At 36.4% G+C, this 17730-nt stretch overlaps 4 protein-coding genes and 1 non-coding gene across 10 annotated transcripts in view; 3 read left to right on the top strand and 2 right to left on the bottom strand.

The window, feature by feature from the left end:
* The window catches only part of LOC136409255 (arrestin homolog), an 82387-nt gene extending 80620 nt beyond the window's left edge, over positions 1–1767 (top strand). The window contains exon 13 of the mRNA XM_066390644.1: positions 43–1767. The gene's annotated coding sequence lies outside the window, so the exon portion shown is untranslated. The remainder of the gene's footprint in view (positions 1–42) is intronic.
* LOC136409256 (14 kDa phosphohistidine phosphatase-like) overlaps positions 1–3177 on the bottom strand; it is a 52702-nt gene extending 49525 nt beyond the window's left edge. The window contains exons 1-2 of one of the 3 annotated variants that reach the window (XM_066390646.1): positions 3034–3177; positions 2289–2493 (exon numbers count right to left, since the gene is read on the bottom strand). In XM_066390646.1, coding sequence (XP_066246743.1) covers positions 2289–2487 — 199 coding nt within the window. In that variant the 5' untranslated portion in view covers positions 2488–2493; positions 3034–3177. Of the gene's footprint in view, positions 1–2288; positions 2494–2820; positions 3008–3033 lie in introns of those variants that run through there. The other 2 variants (XM_066390645.1, XM_066390647.1) reach the window with 2 other exon arrangements.
* Positions 3178–3478: 301 nt separating this feature from the next.
* On the top strand, positions 3479–3562 carry TRNAL-UAA (transfer RNA leucine (anticodon UAA)). Its single transcript has one exon. It is a non-coding gene; the product is annotated as a tRNA-Leu (tRNA).
* A 412-nt stretch (positions 3563–3974) lies between these two features.
* On the top strand, positions 3975–7533 carry LOC136408955 (protein disulfide-isomerase A5). The gene is made up of 11 exons (XM_066390189.1): positions 3975–4312; positions 4578–4807; positions 4871–5078; positions 5308–5528; positions 5583–5788; positions 5840–5907; positions 5958–6115; positions 6209–6351; positions 6487–6689; positions 6779–6950; positions 7002–7533. Exons 1-11 carry the CDS (start codon positions 4280–4282, stop codon positions 7262–7264), a joined length of 1905 nt encoding a protein of 634 aa, XP_066246286.1. The 5' UTR covers positions 3975–4279; the 3' UTR covers positions 7265–7533.
* A 761-nt stretch (positions 7534–8294) lies between these two features.
* GAPcenA (GTPase activating protein and centrosome-associated) lies at positions 8295–17719 on the bottom strand. Of its 4 annotated transcripts, none has more exons than XM_066390639.1 (22): positions 17530–17719; positions 16903–17056; positions 16653–16848; positions 16242–16425; positions 15698–15897; positions 15406–15566; positions 15160–15348; positions 14939–15108; positions 14688–14793; positions 13343–13511; positions 13172–13293; positions 12722–12841; positions 12499–12602; positions 12258–12342; positions 12069–12184; positions 11855–12009; positions 11446–11661; positions 10507–10667; positions 10272–10391; positions 9995–10168; positions 9416–9514; positions 8295–8927 (listed from the first exon to the last, which is right to left on the bottom strand). In XM_066390639.1, exons 2-22 carry the CDS (start codon positions 17047–17049, stop codon positions 8730–8732), a joined length of 3192 nt encoding a protein of 1063 aa, XP_066246736.1. In that variant the 5' UTR covers positions 17050–17056; positions 17530–17719; the 3' UTR covers positions 8295–8729. The 4 variants fall into 4 exon arrangements, with proteins under 4 accessions (XP_066246736.1, XP_066246737.1, XP_066246739.1 ...); XM_066390640.1 differs by having other exon boundaries at positions 16242–16419; XM_066390642.1 differs by having other exon boundaries at positions 10507–10637; positions 17530–17718.
* Between the last annotated feature and the right edge of the window lie 11 nt (positions 17720–17730).

Raw genomic sequence — 17730 nt, 5'->3', positions numbered from 1 at the left:
ATTTTCCACTTCTTTGCGATAACAAAATATATTTTACTCAAGGTCGTGGTGGAGATTAACAAAACTGACAAATCTCCCATTGAAGCCTCGAAAAACGCCTTTCGGGAGGAGTCAGATAGCAGTGCCACTCTAAATATTTCCCATCAGAGGCCGGCAACTTTACAACTCTGCAAAAATGGTGCCAAAGAGGAAACTCGAAATTCTGCAGGGGGCGCGCAGAAAGTCCCCAAGAAGTTCCAAAACTTGGACGAAATCGTGGCGATCGGTAAATCGGACTCAGATCTGGAGAGCGCGCCGGCTTTGTTGAAGTTAAATGGCGCCCAGCATGTAGAATGCTCGCAAAATAGGGACGAAGATGAACATGGGGCGTTTTTTAGTTTAACACGTGCGTTTTGCTGTTTAAGGACCAGACGCAGTTCATAGCTGATAATTTAAATTGTGCATAACTCAATATCGGTATGCGTATGTGTAGATGGGAGAGGGGAGTAAATACACATAGCCTAAAGTAAAGTAATAAAGAAAAACTTTGCTAAAATTCCCCTGAAGATAGGGTTACCAGATGGTATCCAAATGAAGGATCTGAGTTTGCCCTCCATTGAAATCAGCTTTTTAAACCTCTGGAAACCCTACCCCAAGATATTTATGTAAGAAATTGTCTATCAATAACCTCAGGTAAGATAGAGATCAAACACATATATATATTTGTATTATTGAGTTTAGTCCCCCACTGAAGCAATATGTCAAACTTGATTATTATTAGAGTTCAGTTTATGATTAGTTTGTATCATAAGAAGTTAATTTCAATTCTTGATTCTTCAAACCGAGAATTCTTAACAAAAATTGATAACCCGAGGTTTCCCTTTTTGGGCTAAACAGTAAAAAAAAATTCTCAATTAAACCTTAATTCCCCATTTGAATTTGGGGTAAAACAAGTTTTAAAAAAAACCTTAATATTGAGGTCAAATTAGCAATTTCTAGATTTCGTTTCGATGTGAAGAGCTTTACAGTTTGAAAACTCTGGACAAAAAAACCAATACTGGTGTATTCATATGGAAGTTTAAAAGTAAAAAACTCCAAAATTCAGGAAAGAAATTTAAATTCTGGGCATTCATTTTGAGTACAAAAAAACTAAGGCAAGTTGTATAATCTCGGTTGAAAAGTTGGTTTAGCTTAAATTACGAAAAGTTCGTCGAAATATTTAATTGTCAGGGCTCATGTTACCTTATGGATCTCTGCCGGAAGACAAAGAAGGGATGGAACCTGCCGTTGCTTCAGGTTCCCAAAACTAAATCCCATACCGTATATGGAACTCAACCTGTCTTTGAATAAACCAGTACAATCAAATAGGCACATGTATACTACGGATATATTCATTGCTAGTGACCTGCATTGTTGATGTGCCCGTGCCGATTCAATTCTACCAGTTTATGCAAAAAAATGTATAAATGTTGAATGAAATGAAAAACGAACTTAAATCGCTTATACAATTAAAAGAATAAATTTGGTCCAATTTGCTTATCTCAATTTTAAATTTTTATTGATTATTTTCAAATTACGCCATTACTCTGCACGTGTGACCTGATGGTCTATTTTCCTACAAAAAATATGTCTTACGATTTAGTCTTAAGATGGAGCCTATGTGTAATAAAAAACCGGTCAAAACCAAGTATGGGTAAAGTAAAAAAGTAATTTTATATCCTGACGAAGAAGCGTAAAGTTGAAGCGATATGTCACTGAAAATATGTAAAATACCAATAAACTATAGTACACCAAAAAGCCTTTTATTTGTTCCTGGTAATGAAACCATTTTCTTTATATTTTATATGAATAAAAAGGTTTTTTATTGCTTTATTTTGTTTTATTGCAAAAATAGTTCATTTTTGAAAATTACCCTGTATGAGTCCAAATTTTTAAACTGTTTAACCACGTTTTGTTCAATCAAAAATAGCTGTAAAGAGGTTCTCATGTTCATTCTTGAAAATGTCTATTACAGTTACTAAGATTCTCAATAAAAATACTAAATTTGAACTACCTTGCAGCACGTTGAAAACAGGTTGTGAAACAATTAAAACTTACCCTTTTACCTTATGTCTAATTTAGGAAATGGTAAGATTACAGGGTTGAGTAAATTAGAACAAAATTACACACTCGTCAATAAAACAGCATATTAGTGGTTTAAAAAACTTCCCAGTACTCCTCCGGAGAAATACAACAGATAGTTTGAAAATTTCCCAAATGAACAAACAAAAATACATGAAGCAGAAATAAACAAACTGGTAAGCACTTACCGTGATATCCACATTCAGCATACCCCCTGACAATGATCTTGTCTTCGCGCTTGCCTTCGGCATTTGTACTGTTTACTTTGACTAGAATATATTTAAAGGTGCCGCTGGGGTCGATGTCCACGTTTTTTATCTGGGGGAGAGCTGCTGAAGATGCCATTTCTCTCAAATGCTTGATGCCTGTGAGGCCGACTCTGAGCATATATTACTGAAATTATAAACACAAAAACAATATTAGATCTCAATGGGTTGTTAAATTAATGCCAAAAATTGTCAAGAGACCTAGCTTTCATAAGGTTTAAAACTAAAAGATGGATAATTGTACGTGCTAAAGAATTGAGACTTCATAAACAAGGAAAAAATTTATGGAAGGCCTTAATTTCTTGTTAATTTGGAAATAGAGGTTCTCACGCCTCTCCTTTGAAAATAATGCTCCTGATAAAGGTAACAATTCAGCCCTGAACTCACACTAAATATTTACACAAATTGATATGCAGAGAATTGTATGAAAAAGTTCCAGTTTGTTGATATAGACTTGCCAGTATTACATAAGACTTTTAATTGCCTGAACATCTGTTTTCCAGTCAGAAACTTGTTAAATTCTTGGAAATTAGTTGGAATTGAGACCGGCACACAGCACCAAAGTTTAAGCTTTGAGTTATTTTTGTATAAAATCGTAATTTTACTTGCGGTGATCTTAATTATATAAAACTAGAATGTTATAGAGCTAAGTACACTCAATACTCACGAATTGATAATTTTGGCAAAGCAGGAAACTCGTAGGAAACTCTTGGCACAATCGGAGTTTCTTTGTAATTTTCCAAATTATACAAATATAAACACAAACAGCTGATCCAGGTGACAGTGAAAGTGACATTAATCAAATGTTTTTGGCATTAAGAAATAAGCTCGAAACAGCAGTACAAGCTTTATTTCACTTTTTGCTGGTAATTTTGACAAAAGAAGTGAGATGGAGTTAAGTTCAAAACGTCCCTACCTAACCTATAAATTAATTTTTTAAAATAATTTGACGCTCAAATTGGGAGCTATATTCCAATTTAATTTAACCAATTAGTTAAATATCAGTTTGAAATATAAATATTCTACTCAAAATTTATAAAGATATTAACCATTAATATTCTCTTAAATCGCCTATACAGTATTTAATATAGTATAATAGATAAGACTGTCAGGTCAGGTTGGCCGAGCGGTCTAAGGCGCCAGATTTAAGCTCTGGTTCTCGAAAGGGAGCGTGGGTTCGAACCCCACACCTGACATAGCAAAGTTTTTTTTTTTTTTTCAAAATTTAAACGTTACAAACTTTCAAAGTAAAAATTGTCTTAAAAAATTTATATGTCATGCCAGAAATACATAGTGTTAAAAAACAACCTTGACGGTGTTTTCGAAAGAGTTCGAAAGCCACTCAGAGGAATATTGGGTTCATGTGTCCCAGTTGATAGTGTCGATGTTTAAACCATTTTTAAAATTTTAAATGGATAATTCCAATTATCTTAATTTTTTTTCTTTTTTTAAGCCAGTTTAAAGATATACAAGTGTAATAAGCTTAAAATGTTGACTACGGAAAATATAATATATAATATCACGTGACATCCTTATGTGTACTAAATTTTTACACATGCGTAGACATTTTTTTTATATCTGATCGCTCGGATTTCACTAATAATTTTTCAATGATATGTCAGTCTAGTTATATTCCATTGTTTTTATAAGGAGGAAGGCCAGACTGGTAGCGACAAGAGGCCATTGAAACGACAAGAATAGATATATTTTTTGAGGTTAGATTTAGTGTTAGCCGCTGTTTTTCTGTTTTTCCAAATTTAATTATTTTAAAATTAAAATCTCTTAAAAAATGATTTAAATATCGAATATTCGCCTGCGAATGCCTCATCTTAGTACCTACATTATACTCAACAATTTCGAAATTTGTATGCAGTATTTTCTATCAGTTTCAAGCCAAAACCAACATTCCAGTTATGCACTTAAGGCCAATTTTGTTCCTATTTTTTGTGAGTATTAAGTAGTTATCATTGTAACGACTAGTTTTACTTGAACTTGCCAACCGTAAGGGTCGCTTTTACAGTGGTTGTTAAGTGCATTTAAAAGAATAACTCCGGTTTGGTTAATTGAGTATTGCTGCCCCCTGAAATGACCTATTTGATACCATTAAAAAAGTAGAAATACAAAGAGCATTTCAATGCTTTTAGTTTCAAACTTGTATTGGTTAGCCCTGTTAACGCTTTTCTTCACATCTATTCTAAGCTTTAATTTCAGATCCTTTTCCTATCTTTGTATGCATGTGGCGCAAAGCACAACGGAAAAAACCTACTAGTCGATAACATAACAGATAGCAAAGACCTGAAAAAGCTACTCAGAACTAAAACCAATGTTTTAGTGTGCTTTTACAACTCATACAAAAAATCACAGACTGTCTTAGACACTCTCAGAGATGTGGCAGATAATATCAAGGGAGAAGGGGTGATAGTTGTAATTAACTGCTCAGGGTGAGGAAGAGAGCTTTGATCCTACCTAAATAAAAAAATGATGGTGGAAAATCTACTTTACAGGGATGCCAAGAAGCTTTGTAAAAAACTTAAAATATCAACCACTGATTCATTTGTTCTGAAACATTATAAAGATGGTGAATTTAATAAAGATTATGATAGGAAAGTTAATGAGAAGGCAGTTACTAATTTCATGAAAGATCCAACTGGCGAGTTGCCGTGGGAAGAGGATGATTCTGCCAAAGATGTTATACACATTCCAGATCCAAATGTAAGTGACAATACTGGCTAATTTAAGGTTTTACAGAGCAACTTAGTTATTATTAAAGTTAGTGTCAATTTATGGGTCAAATGGATTTGACACTAACAGAAAAGTTGTCACCATCTTGGTTTTTTAGCAGTTAACATCTGCTCAAACTTATCAAAATTCCTGCTTTTGAATTCAATACTGTATCTTCATTCCTTAAGTCATGAAGAAAAAAGGCTATAAATTTTTCCAGACCCTCTCCCGGTTTCTGAAGCGGGAAGGTAAGCCCATTCTCATAATGTTTTATGCTCCCTGGTGCGGCTATTGCAAGACCTTGAAACCTGAATACGCGCAAGCAGCTTCAGATTTGAAAGATCAGTCAGTTTTGGCCGCAATTGACGTCAACCGCCCTGAAAACGCAGTTCTCAGAACCCAGTACAACATTAGTGGCTTCCCCACTTTACTCTATTTTGCGTATGTCTAACTTTAAACCCAAAAAATCGTTGCGGTTAACTAAATTCAAATCAGAGATGGATCTTTCAAATACGCTTATGAGGGGGATAATAAGAGAGCAGCATTAGTGCAGTTTATGCACAATCCAGCAGCCCCCCAAGTGAAGGTTAAGGAGCCTGATTGGGCGGAATCCACCACCGATATTGTTCATTTAAATGCAGCAAATTTCGACGCGGTTTTGAAGGACGCAGCATCCGCCTTGGTCATGTTCTACGCTCCTTGTAAGTGCATGTAAACTACCGTTTTATGGCAATTTAATTATTTTTTTCCAGGGTGTGGACACTGTAAAAGAATGAAACCAGAATACGAATCCGCCGCCCTTCAAATGAAGGAAGAAGGGGTGAGTTATTAATGCAATGAAAAGGTTTTTTTTTAGTTTTGGGTATAAAGGTTTCAGGCTTATTAGCTGCAGTAGATGGTACTAAAGAAGCGGGCTTAGCGGCCAAATTCAACGTAAAAGGGTATCCCACTGTTATTTACTTTTCGTATGGGGAAGAGATGTATAATGCCAATGTGAGAGATGCATCCAAGATTGTTGATTTTATGAGGTAAGTTTGCGTCGCAAATGTTTTTTAAAAATTTTTATCATTACTACCGTTACTTTACGAGCAGAACTCTCGTTATTAAGTGTGTTTTTTAAGGGACCCGAAAGAGCCGCCCCCACCACCACCTCCCGAGAAGCCGTGGAGTGAAGAACAAAGCTACGTTCTCCATTTAACGGAGGAGAATTTTAAGCCAATATTGAAGAAAAAGAAGCATGTTTTGGTCATGTTTTATGCTCCATGTAAGTGCTATCAGATTGAAGTTCTCGTGATTTTTTCAATATAGTAGATTTTGACCTGCAACTTTTCACTTCAAACCCAAAAAGGACGAAAAACTGGGAATATATATGTTTTTAATTGCGATATGGATGTTATAGGGTGTGGTCATTGTAAGAAGGCGAAACCCGAGTTTACGCAGGCGGCCGCCGAATTCAGGGATAATCCTAGGGTGGAGTTTGCAGCCGTAGACTGTACCCTACAGTCGTCCGTTTGCAGTGCATTTAAAGTGACTGGATACCCCACTCTGAAATACTTCAGCTACTATAATAAAGAGGTTAAACCGTACACTGGAGGAAGAACTGTAAGTTTCATTACAGCCAGTTTCGCTTTTGCTTCTGCCCACCCAGATATATTTGTTCCTCTTTTCAATTTTCCTATATTTTTTTTTAGAAAGATGATTTCGTCGTTTACATGTCAAACCCCATACAAATCTCCAACGAACACAGTTCCCCCTCTAAAGATCGCTGGTCTTTAGATCCTGTAGTGCTTCAATTGGACACAAAGAACTTCAAAACAGAGCTCCAAAGGAATGAAGTTGTTTTAGTGATGTTTTACGCCCCCTGTAAGCTATTTAACCCAATATAACACCAAAAAATCTAAAGTGCCCTTGCAGGGTGCGCCCATTGCAACCGAATGAAACCTGACTATATATCTGCGGCGCAAGAGCTGGCTTCCGAAGGCTTTTCCAACTGTTTAGCGCTGGTTGATTGCACGGAAAATCCAGATCTGATGGAAAAATATGACATTCAAGGCTTCCCGACGATTAAATTGTTTCAGAATGGCAAATTTGTTGCAGATTACAAGGGTACGCGCACAGTGCACGATATTAAGCGCTTCATGAAGAAGTACCAGTTCCCTGAGAAGGAGGAATTGTAAAATTGTTAACATATGGAATTAATAAAATCTCAGTATCACTAATTTCTAGTCTTTCGGGAGCGGGAAATGCCCTTTAGATAGGTTGAAATGTTGTGGGTAAAAATGTCCTTTAAATGTTAAGGTTATTTTTTAGCAGTTTCTGAAGGGTCATTGTGTCATATCACTGTGTAAACTAATTATTTTCTAATACCCATTCATTCGTCTCGAAGGGTTGCAATTTTATAATTTTTTACTGTGAATTAATATATGTAATATTTCTTAGAAAATAAGACGTCGTTTTATTGCCCCTGACAAGGTAATATTTACGTAATCCACTGAAAGGGAAAAAATGGCGAAGACCGTAGGGGAAATTATTTCCATCTAAACTGAACAAATACATTGCAAACTATGAAGAAGTGGTGAAGGCGCTATTCCATCGACCACAAGCCATCTTTTTCACATTTTTTAATGGCCGCTTTTAGACCCTCGAATGAGCTACGCAATGGGTATCCAATTGTCACATGCTGCCATAGAATCTACCTCAATATATAGGAAGAGTAACCGAGTGCTTGAAATACATGTAAGAATTTTGGTTTAGACTTTAACTTGGATTTAATTAAAGACTAAATCAAACGACGAATTATTTTCTGTACAAAAGTGCGTTCAAATATATTTCAAATGTGTACCTATTCAACAATGACTTGTCAAATAAATAACTTAAACTATCACGAAAACTATCGAAATCTCACTATGGAAATATATGGCTATAGCTTAGTGATTAAGCCATTATGGCCTAATATCATCTTCATGTAACCTGGCAAAACAGACTGTTTGACGATTTCTTAGGCAAGAAATTCAAAAAATTTCTGACCGACATTGAGTGATTTTTTAACCAGCAAAACAACTTAAAATACAAGAAGTAAATCCGCGGTTATTAAGCCGCACGACTGCCATTAAGACACTCTTATATAAATGCAAATAACACTGGCTATGGCACGTATTATTTAAACGTGAAAAGGTGGCTTTATGTGGCGTTAATAACCTGGGAAAATCAACAGAGGAATAGGTGTATGTTAGCACACTATACACAGAAAAGTACATACTCCGTTATAGTATTTACATAAAAAAGAAGAAAAAACGAAAAATCTACATATTATTACAAGCTCAATCGCTACTGCTATCTACCTAATAGAGTAGATGTGTGTTGTGTTAATGTCACCACAGCCATTGTACAACTGACAGGAATACTCTATTAGGCACTTCCTGACGCGATGGCCGTCGGCAGCTGTCAAAGTCTGACTGGCATATTATGAAACAAAATGGAAATTACTTAACAATATACGTCAACCTAAACCAGGGATTAAGAAAAAGAGAGTCAGTAATGTCTGTCATGCAGTACTCATACTTGAAATATCACGACTAAATAATCCATAACGCCCCTTTTGAGGCAAAAGAAAAACAAATGATGAGTATTTAACGAATTAAGTTAATTGTGGGATTTCAAGCTGTTGCAGCTCTGAGAATCTTTGATGACTGGCGCCGATTCACGTCGAATTTCGTCCTTGATGGTGCTGATTTCGGGGCCCCGAAGTGGCACACTTTCTCTACGATATACGTTGTTAATATGGGAAATAAAGGTGGAGGTGTTTGTGGGGTTGGAGGGCACGTTGGGCTTATTCGTGACCTGAAATCGAGTAGTTACTCTAAAGACACGGTTGAAGAAGTGGCGCAGAAACGAAAGTTAAAGTAATTGCTTAGGAGAGTAGTTTTGGCCTTACCTAGGGAGAGAGAAAAGGGAGCTTTCCAGAACATGCATGTTAAGGTTATTTGAAAACCAAGCTCTCGTTATTATACAACTTCTTAGGCTTCGGCTAAAAACAGCAAAAATAAACGAATAATAACGCAAAAAATATGCAATGAAAATGTCGATGCAATATGCTGGCTACCGACAACGGCATGCATTATCAATATTATTGTACGTCAAACGCTTGTTTATTCAATTAGTATAATATTCTTTGCATAATGTAATGAAAGAGACCTTGATTACCGTTTATATTCTATGAAGTCAGACAAAAGCATAAATAAGATTCGTGCAAAAAAGAAAAGAAGTAATCAGCAAGCAAAAATACACCGAAAACTAAGGCAAACTACGTCAAAAGGCAACATTATTACCTCCTTAATTGAGCTGAGAGCCTTGCTCATCCAGGGAGGCCAACTATTTTTGGCTGTGTTCAATTCCAATTCGGCCGATCGGAGCTGATGCGTTAAATTCTGTGGAAAATACCTTGTTAGGACTGACAACAACATACGAAAGAAACTGTGAAAATGGCAATTAATAACGACTGCTGAAGTCAAAGTTTCTATCAACCATCTATTAGCGTTTTCGACTTATTGTTCTTAATTAGATTTGGGATCGGTCAATCGAATAATCTTTGACATTAGAAATTAGACTTCAACAGACCGTATTTAACTTAGTCGAAGATCGGTTGCATACGGTCAATAACGTCACGTCGATCTGTAAAAATGTTTCGATCAGTCAAGAATGCGAAAAACTAGATTTCAGAGTAGTTTTTCGGTAAGCCGAAAACAAAACTCGATTTACGAACGATTGAATGGCACTTAAAGTAGTCTCCAATTGTCCCAGAGCAGTAAGTCGAAAACGCTATTCGTCACAAAGAGAGTCAAATTTTTGAAGACTATATCCCCTTATCATTTCCACAGAAATATCAACATCACTTATCTCCTGTGTACCTGATTGCGGCATTCGGCCTCCACATGCGCTAGCTTAGTCTGTGCAAGTTCCAGCTCCAGCTCCCTTATCCGATCCTCACCTCCACCGCTTCGATGGTCGCCTGTCTCCATCTGCTCGGCCACGTTGGCGTTTTGGGCGAACTTCGAGCATTCCTGACATTTGGAAATTTTGTCCTAGAGACACGAGACGTTACCACTTTCGAAAAAATCATAAAATCGCATTTTAAACTTGGGAACACCGCAGTTAAATGAATTAAATGATTGAAGTTTATCTCACTTTGATGTTTTCCAGTTCTTGCCTAGCCACGTTCAGTTGCATATCCAACCGCTGCCTCACCATCTTATACTCGTTTACCGTTTGAATGTGATTCTTCTTTTCGCGGTCTGCATCGTCCACCTGATGGAAGATAGTGGTACATCATAGAACGATAAAGTGCAGAATCCTGACATTCATTCACGGATAACTTGTAGATGACCAGCAAGCACCGTTTCCAAAAATACTGTCAACTTACCTCCCGTTTCAGCATGTCCTTCAAATGCGAAATCTCCTCGACCATCAACTTCTTGTCCTCCTCAAGCCTCTGAACAGTCAGCTGCAGCTTCTCCAATTCATTGACCTCGCTCTCCTGCCGGTCCTGCGCCTCTGAATCCGAAGAAATTATTTCCCAATCGTCTAGGGAGCGTTAACAGACAATATTCCGGCCGAATTGACCACTTTTTGGCGAAGATTAGTAAATTAATTTCAACGCACACACGATCAAAATAATGTTAAGGATTTCAAAGAGAAAAATCCTCCCGGAAAAATGAACTGTGGTTTGATATTCTGGTCTCAAAAAGAGTTATTGAGAAAAAGAAACACGTTTAAGGGTGCTTAAAACCTTCATAAACCAACGGGTATCGACCTTCATGCAAATTATCACAGGAGAACTTTGAAATACTGACATTTTGAGAAATAAAACATTTTTATCAACCCACACTACGCAATTACTTTTAGTGGGAGTTAAAGGAGACTGAATCTTCCTTTATATCCTCAGTAATTTTCATTTTAAATCCTTGAAAACAAGAAGCATGTCAAGCTAAATTATTGTACATTTTCAAAACAAATCAATTATAATTTTTAAATCCTAATATCTCAAAAAATTACCAAAATTAAACAACACGAGCTACGACACTGCTGAAAACCCGATATATAATATAATTAAAGGTTAATTCTGTTAATTGTAACGCGAAATTTACCTGGCTTATAATATTGAAAATGCGAGGAAAACATATTGGCAATAAAATTTAACTTGCTCGATAAACAAACACAATACTTTAAATGCCACCTCAACGATTGTTCCAATTATATATCTAATCGCGGTTACTCGAATTCCTTAGCTATTATCACTCCAAACCCAATAATCACCGGAAACATGCAATGTTTCCTATTAAAAAACACACACAAAACTCACCTTTCAGGGTGATAAAGTCAGCCTCGTATTTCTTCAGTTTTTTCACTTTAATGCTGCACGCCAATTTGATCAGCTGCTTGGCGGCATCTTCGCTCCTGCATTTTTTTGGCAAGGACACCCGAAAGTATTTCAAAATTCCCTCAAAATCCAGCTGAAGGAGGTCCTTTTTGCACACCATCAACAAGGCGAGAGCCATTTGAAAGAGCGTGTCGATTCCTGTTCGAGGCAATTGGAATATGTTAGGTGTTTAATAAATCACATCATCAGTTAGAGGGGAGATTTCTTAACTCGAAATATGAAGAAGAGTTCATACAAATGTAGTTCGGGAAAAAATTATTTTCTAGGATATGAGTAGGAATACACACAGTGGTCTTGGCTGTTCCTGAACAGACAACAGATTTCTACTCACCTTGTAAGAGAAACACGTCTATAATGTGAAACACAAAATAGAGGGGAAATCTGGCAGTGAAGAGGGTCAAAAACCACTGTGAGGCAAACATGTGGGTCTCGATTCGATGCTCAGTAAAGTGGTTCCAAAGCGGGCTCAGTTGCTCCTCCATCAACCTTAGAACCAGAAACAAAATTATAAATACTCCTTAAAATCTGAGCCCCGATAATCGAACCTGTTTAACTGGTATAGACGCAAATAGAGGTTCTCAAATCCCTGTTTATAGAAATCCCTCAATTTGTAGTCGTACATGAGTTTAACGAGAACACAAAAGGCTTGTTCTTCTGGCATCTGGAATTTGTTGTGTGACGTTATAATAATAATGAAATGGTTTCTGATATAAAGTTTGAAGCAACGTTCTTACATGTAACAAAAGGGTGGCAGCTAAAAAACTCAATCCCTGGCAATACCCCACCTCAGAGTCGTAGACGGCATAGGCCTTGCTTACTCTGAAATTTGAAGAAAATTATCTTAAAGTATATGTTAGTGGGTAAATCAAGCTATGAACTTGACGTAATCTAGTTTGTTAGAATGATTTAAATTTGAGATAAAATGGCGCCTGCAGCATCGTCAAAAATCGTTACTAAAACAAATGGATTTCTCACCTATAGAGTGAATCCTGACCCAATCCGCCGGCCTCTTTGAAGAAATCATGAGCGGGGAAAGTTCGGGCAATGTCACGTTGTATAACATTTTCGCACGACGATTCCTTTCAGGAAGTTAAAGTTAAAAAAATTAAACTGTTACAGTTATGATTAAGATCACTATCGTCGGACAAGTTCAAGTTTCTTACCAATTAATTTTAATGACATAAACCTAGATTTTTACCTTAGTAATCAGAATTCGGTATTGCTCCATCATATTGCTATTGTCATCTACGCCCGCCAGCCGTTGCCATACTTCGCCCCTGAGGGCTTCGGGTATGCCTAGTTTGACCAAACTAGGCAGCTGCATTTGTCAGAAATATTAAATCATTATTTTATTTCACGTGAAAAGCGACTAGGGCTCGAATTGAGTATGACAAATGAAATCAATGTAGAAACACAAATTCTTGATGATGCAAGGTGGCAGTACGAGTGGATACGTCTCAAATATCTCCACATTCACTCTTTGTACATTCTTATGAAAGCCACCCTACGTCACTGATTAATAAATTTCACAAGTGCGACCCAAAATAAAAAACCGCGCCGCATTCTACCCTTCATTTCAAGAGAATTTAAATCATAAATATTATTCCAGTCTTTGTCGTACTCAACTTTCAAACCCCAATAAACTCACCTGCTTGGGCCTCTGTTGCGTCTGCTTCCACTTGGCCAAAAGGTCGGCCCAGGACTCCAAAACGTCCTCGGAACAGTCCTTAGATACCAAACCAGTGCCGCTCAACAATGGCTCATCTCCATCTAAACTTCTCACAATTATAACCGCTTAAAATTCCTCAAAATTACTGACCAGAGTGATATTCTTCCTTCGGGGTTAGGGTGTCGATAGACGTAATACTAGGCGATTGAATTAAACTAGATAAATTGAGGTTGAGATTCAATAAATTCCTGTCTAATTCCCCAGAAGTTTCCATGCTGAGCACCTCATAGATCACCTCGTTGAGATCCCCAGTAATATTCTGAAAAGAGGTATCTTATCAAATAATTGCTGAGCAGCTATCTTAATCATTTATTGCTTAAAATTGTGATATGAACACCAGCAATAACTTAATTTTGCAATACAACTAATCTCCTTCATAGAACGGTATTACATTAAAATACGTAAATTGAGAAGTTTGATCGTAAAACGTTTTTGAATTATCTGAACTAGGGAAAACTTGAACAAATATTAAAAACTGCAGAAAGAGATCAGTGTATTCAATTCATATATTTTTGTTAATTTCAAATCAAATCAAATTCAATTCAATAATACCTTCAAATATACTGCAAATTAACCAAAGATGCTAATCACTTTTCTAACAAGGTCTTACACTGTATAAAACCACACAGGACAATAACAATTATTTATAATAATTTTGACAGGTTTTCAGTGAATTAACATTTGTTTGGTCCGTTTAAATAACACAACGATATAACAATAATCGATATAACACGACTTTTTTAATTGACTTATACATTTAAAGCGTTCGTTTGAAATTTTTCCAGACACCGATAACCGCGGTAGGCGGCACCGCTTCTGTTATTGTTGTAATATCTGTGAAGGAAGACCGATGTTTATGTTATTGTTAGATACGAGCGTCCTGAATTAATATTCGCCTGGTTAAATAATAAAAATAATACAAAATACCTTTACGACGATGGTTTCGGTCTCTAAAACCCTTTAGAAAATTAAAATTTCTTTTAAATTTAAGTCAAACCAAAGGCAAATTATTGCACAAGAAGCTGTAAGTTCTTTCAATAAAGACCCCCACATGGTTTATTTATCTCAAACGACACGAATTCAAATGTCAACAACAACAGGCTACAAGGCCACGGAATTCCACTGGAACATGATATAGGGCACAAGGCGTTACAATATTTGAATTAAAAATAGCAAAGTTTCGAATGTACGCAGTAGTCAAGATGAATTTAGTTCAAAAATAAAAGAGAAAATTCTAAGCTACTTATTTTTAGAAGGTTCTCTATATTACCTGAAAGTTGTAACAACCTTGTTTGATTTTTGAAACATATTGATTTATTCAATATTGTTATCTGTACCATCATCTCAAGACATTTTACTTATTTTTTTTTTAACTAGAAGGTTTCTTTACATTTCCTGAAATTTATATTCATTTTTGTATTTTGGACAAACTTACCTCCCTTAAATTGAGGTAAAACTGCTGAGTTAGAGTCCTTCGTTGGAAATACCAGAAATTCCTCTCGGTTTGGCTGAATATCCGAACTGGCGTTTCGATCAAAAACCTGGAATTATGGCAACTTTTGCGGCATTGGACGATACAAATGTGCAATGGAAATCACAGCGTGAACAGATAAATATTCGAATTTGACACTTAATAGAAATCTTGACAACGTGGTTATGGCACAAGTGCATTTCAAAAATCCCTACCTCACTGGTTCTTGAATCCCTCGTATCACCAAATCAATGGCAATTGTCATGTACTGTTTCAGATCCTTTTGCGTTTCTACATTCAGCGGCTCAAAGTTCTGTTCGGTCGGATCCCACGTTGCCAAAATCATGGTGCAATTATTATCATTCGGATAGCCTTTTTGCTCTTTCTAATAAACAAAAAAAATTAACATTCATCTTTAATTTAAAGCTCTACACACCATTTCAAGCAACCGCATATCAGAGTGCTTCACGTGCCTCCCTGGAGCTACTAAAACTCCAAAACATCTTTCGATGACCAATTGAGGCCCATTATCGGATACTTGTTTAATACTGATGGACAATTGTTTCTCCAAGTTTGTCTTTAGTCTAAATCCATTCCGGTCTTTGCCTACGGTCGAATATGTGCCCTAAAAAGAATCAAAGGATAAGGTAATTGTTAATGGGGATTTTAGAATTGTTGGGACCTTGCCATCGTCCTCTTTAATGTCCAAATTCACCTCGAAGACGTACATCAAAGTTCGGGCTTCAGAGAGAGTCGTGATTGATCCGGACATGGCGTCTGCGGCCGAAGTTACGCTGCTACTCATTGATCGCGGTACGCGTTGAAATGCTTTCGCAAAACATGCTGGAAACACAGAATTGTTTAATGTTTGGTTTTTTTTAATGACAATGCAGATGTTGTGTGATATATACGTCAAGATACAACGTTACCAGGCTTTTAAGTGTAATTTTTTTACTTGGAACCTCCTATATTACCTGATACTCGAGAAACCGCCTCCACTATATCGCAGCGGAACACGTGGCACTGAAAAATAGCAGATTCCTGAGTATCACCGTGCGACCAGGTGAATGCGAAGCAGCTGGCCTCCTTACTCTCAGCAGAGCCTCGGGCGTAGAATAAAATACGATGAATTTCATACCTGGATATCACCGAATTCGACTGGGCATCATATAATCTAAAGAGAAAAGTATAAACTAAGACAAGGTTCAAACAAATTTGTTATGGAAAAACGTAAGAATTTTGCATTTCACATTGAAAAGTTTTTATAACAAATTTAGTCAAAATATAGTCATTTAAGCCATTTTCAGACTAATAACCTACAGGATTTTTTCTAAATGCAGTAAAAAAAAAGAATTATAGAAAAAAAGAATTATAGAAAAAAAGACTTGACATGACCAAAGGTGGACTTAAGCAGCTCTTGGTTCCCCTTTCGAACCTGGAAGGCCAAGGTCCTCCACTTGGACCTGCATGCCCAGGGTTGATATATTGTCCATAAAAAAAATTATTGCATATACTTACACAACCAACCCCTGACTGGACAAAGGCACCGAAACGCATACTTTAATGCCTTGCTCCACGCTTTGCTCATTCAAAATAGCCATGTTTCTGTGTATTTCCCCCTCTGATTTTGGGGCGTTGATTTGGGCCGCGCCCAAATATGTAATCCCCGCGAAAATAGTGCAATCTTGATCAATATCTGAAACTTTTTTAAGGAAATTCTGGGCAATTTAGAAGTGGCAAAGCAAAAATACATACAGGTAGCTAAAGCTCAAACTGAGACTATTGAATTTAACCCTAAATTCTGCAATTGTTATGATAATCAAAAAAATTAGGCAGTGATGCTCACTCAGAAAACATGTTGTAAACTTTGTCACTCAAAAATTTACAAAGAATGTTTTTTTACCATTTCATAACAAAATAATTACTTACTGCTAGCATCATCCTCAGAGCTAAGATCGGCTTTCATGGAGTCCTGCTTCTCAGTTGGGCTCAGATCTTGTGTAAGAGGATCTTGTCCAACACCTACAGGGCCTGCATAAAACGTCGAATGTCCAACTTTCTTATTATAAATTTGTTCATCATGCTCTTGCGACATTGCAGAAGGGTTATCAGTTTCTTGCAATACCTAGATAACATTCATTCAATGATGATAAATTCCAATAAAATTACTAGCAGCTACCTCGTTTAGGGCGTCAGTCAACTCTGTTAGTTCTCCTTTGAAATCAAGGGTTGGAGTTTTACTTGCTCCTGGTTTGTCAGATAAAAAATCAAACTCTTCACTTGTGGGTAAGGACTCATTTGATTTCACACTGAGAGTGTCCTCCATCACGATCCTAAAGTTTGTTAATAAGCCTAAATTGCTGATATAATATTACAGAAAATGTAAATACTCCTTGACAAACAAGAAATTTGCAGTATTTAGTTGGAGGAAGGTTACTCACATAAGGAATTTAAAGGAAAACATGATGGAAATATTTATTGTTAGCTCAGAATGAGTCAGAAAGGGAATTGTTTGAAATGCAAAATTGCATTCAAATTTCAAGCCCCATTACATACCAATTCTCGCACATTGCGAGAGTTGCCACTGATTTAAAATCAACATGATAAAATCTTGCAAACAAGAAGTCAAACATTTGCAAGAATTATATTATGGGTTGTATGATATGGTTAACTACCTTACTCAAAGAGATATCCAAACTTTCGGTACATTTAACAAGAAATTAACATATAATTATGGTTATTTAATAACTGAAAATTGAAATGGTTCGTAGACTGCAAGATCGGTCTTGAACGTTGTAAGACTTACCAATTGCTTAAAAATTTGTTTCTGCAGACACACTAGACATTTTTGCATGTGGCATTATGTCCTGGACACAAAAATTTACCAAAACAGGTAATAATTCGAGTTAAAACTAAAAATATCCCAAAAATGTTGAAATACGAAATCCAATAACAATAACATTTGACATAAGCGGACATTTTGGAAAACAAAAGAGGGTTGACATTG

This window comes from Euwallacea similis, chromosome 5 (genome assembly GCF_039881205.1).
Source record: "Euwallacea similis isolate ESF13 chromosome 5, ESF131.1, whole genome shotgun sequence".
NCBI classification, from domain to species: domain Eukaryota; kingdom Metazoa; phylum Arthropoda; class Insecta; order Coleoptera; family Curculionidae; genus Euwallacea; species Euwallacea similis.
The sequence above is the reverse complement of the archived record's forward strand: the minus strand, read 5'-3'. Positions and strand labels throughout refer to the sequence as shown.

Excerpts from the sequence above, each read along its gene's own strand:
- LOC136408955 (XM_066390189.1), top strand. The coding sequence starts at position 4,280 with ATGCACTTAAGGCCAATTTTGTTCCTATTTTTT. Across the intron at positions 5,079-5,307 it reads TACACATTCCAGATCCAAAT|ACCCTCTCCCGGTTTCTGAA; the intron begins GTAAGTGACAAT and ends AAATTTTTCCAG. Across the intron at positions 6,352-6,486 it reads GGTCATGTTTTATGCTCCAT|GGTGTGGTCATTGTAAGAAG; the intron begins GTAAGTGCTATC and ends TGGATGTTATAG.
- GAPcenA (XM_066390639.1), bottom strand. The coding sequence starts at position 17,049 with ATGGAGGACACTCTCAGTGTGAAATCAAATGAGTCCTTACCCACAAGT. Across the intron at positions 12,343-12,498 it reads GGTCAGGATTCACTCTATAG|AGTAAGCAAGGCCTATGCCG; the intron begins GTGAGAAATCCA and ends TTCAAATTTCAG. Across the intron at positions 11,662-11,854 it reads AGACGTGTTTCTCTTACAAG|GAATCGACACGCTCTTTCAA; the intron begins GTGAGTAGAAAT and ends TGCCTCGAACAG.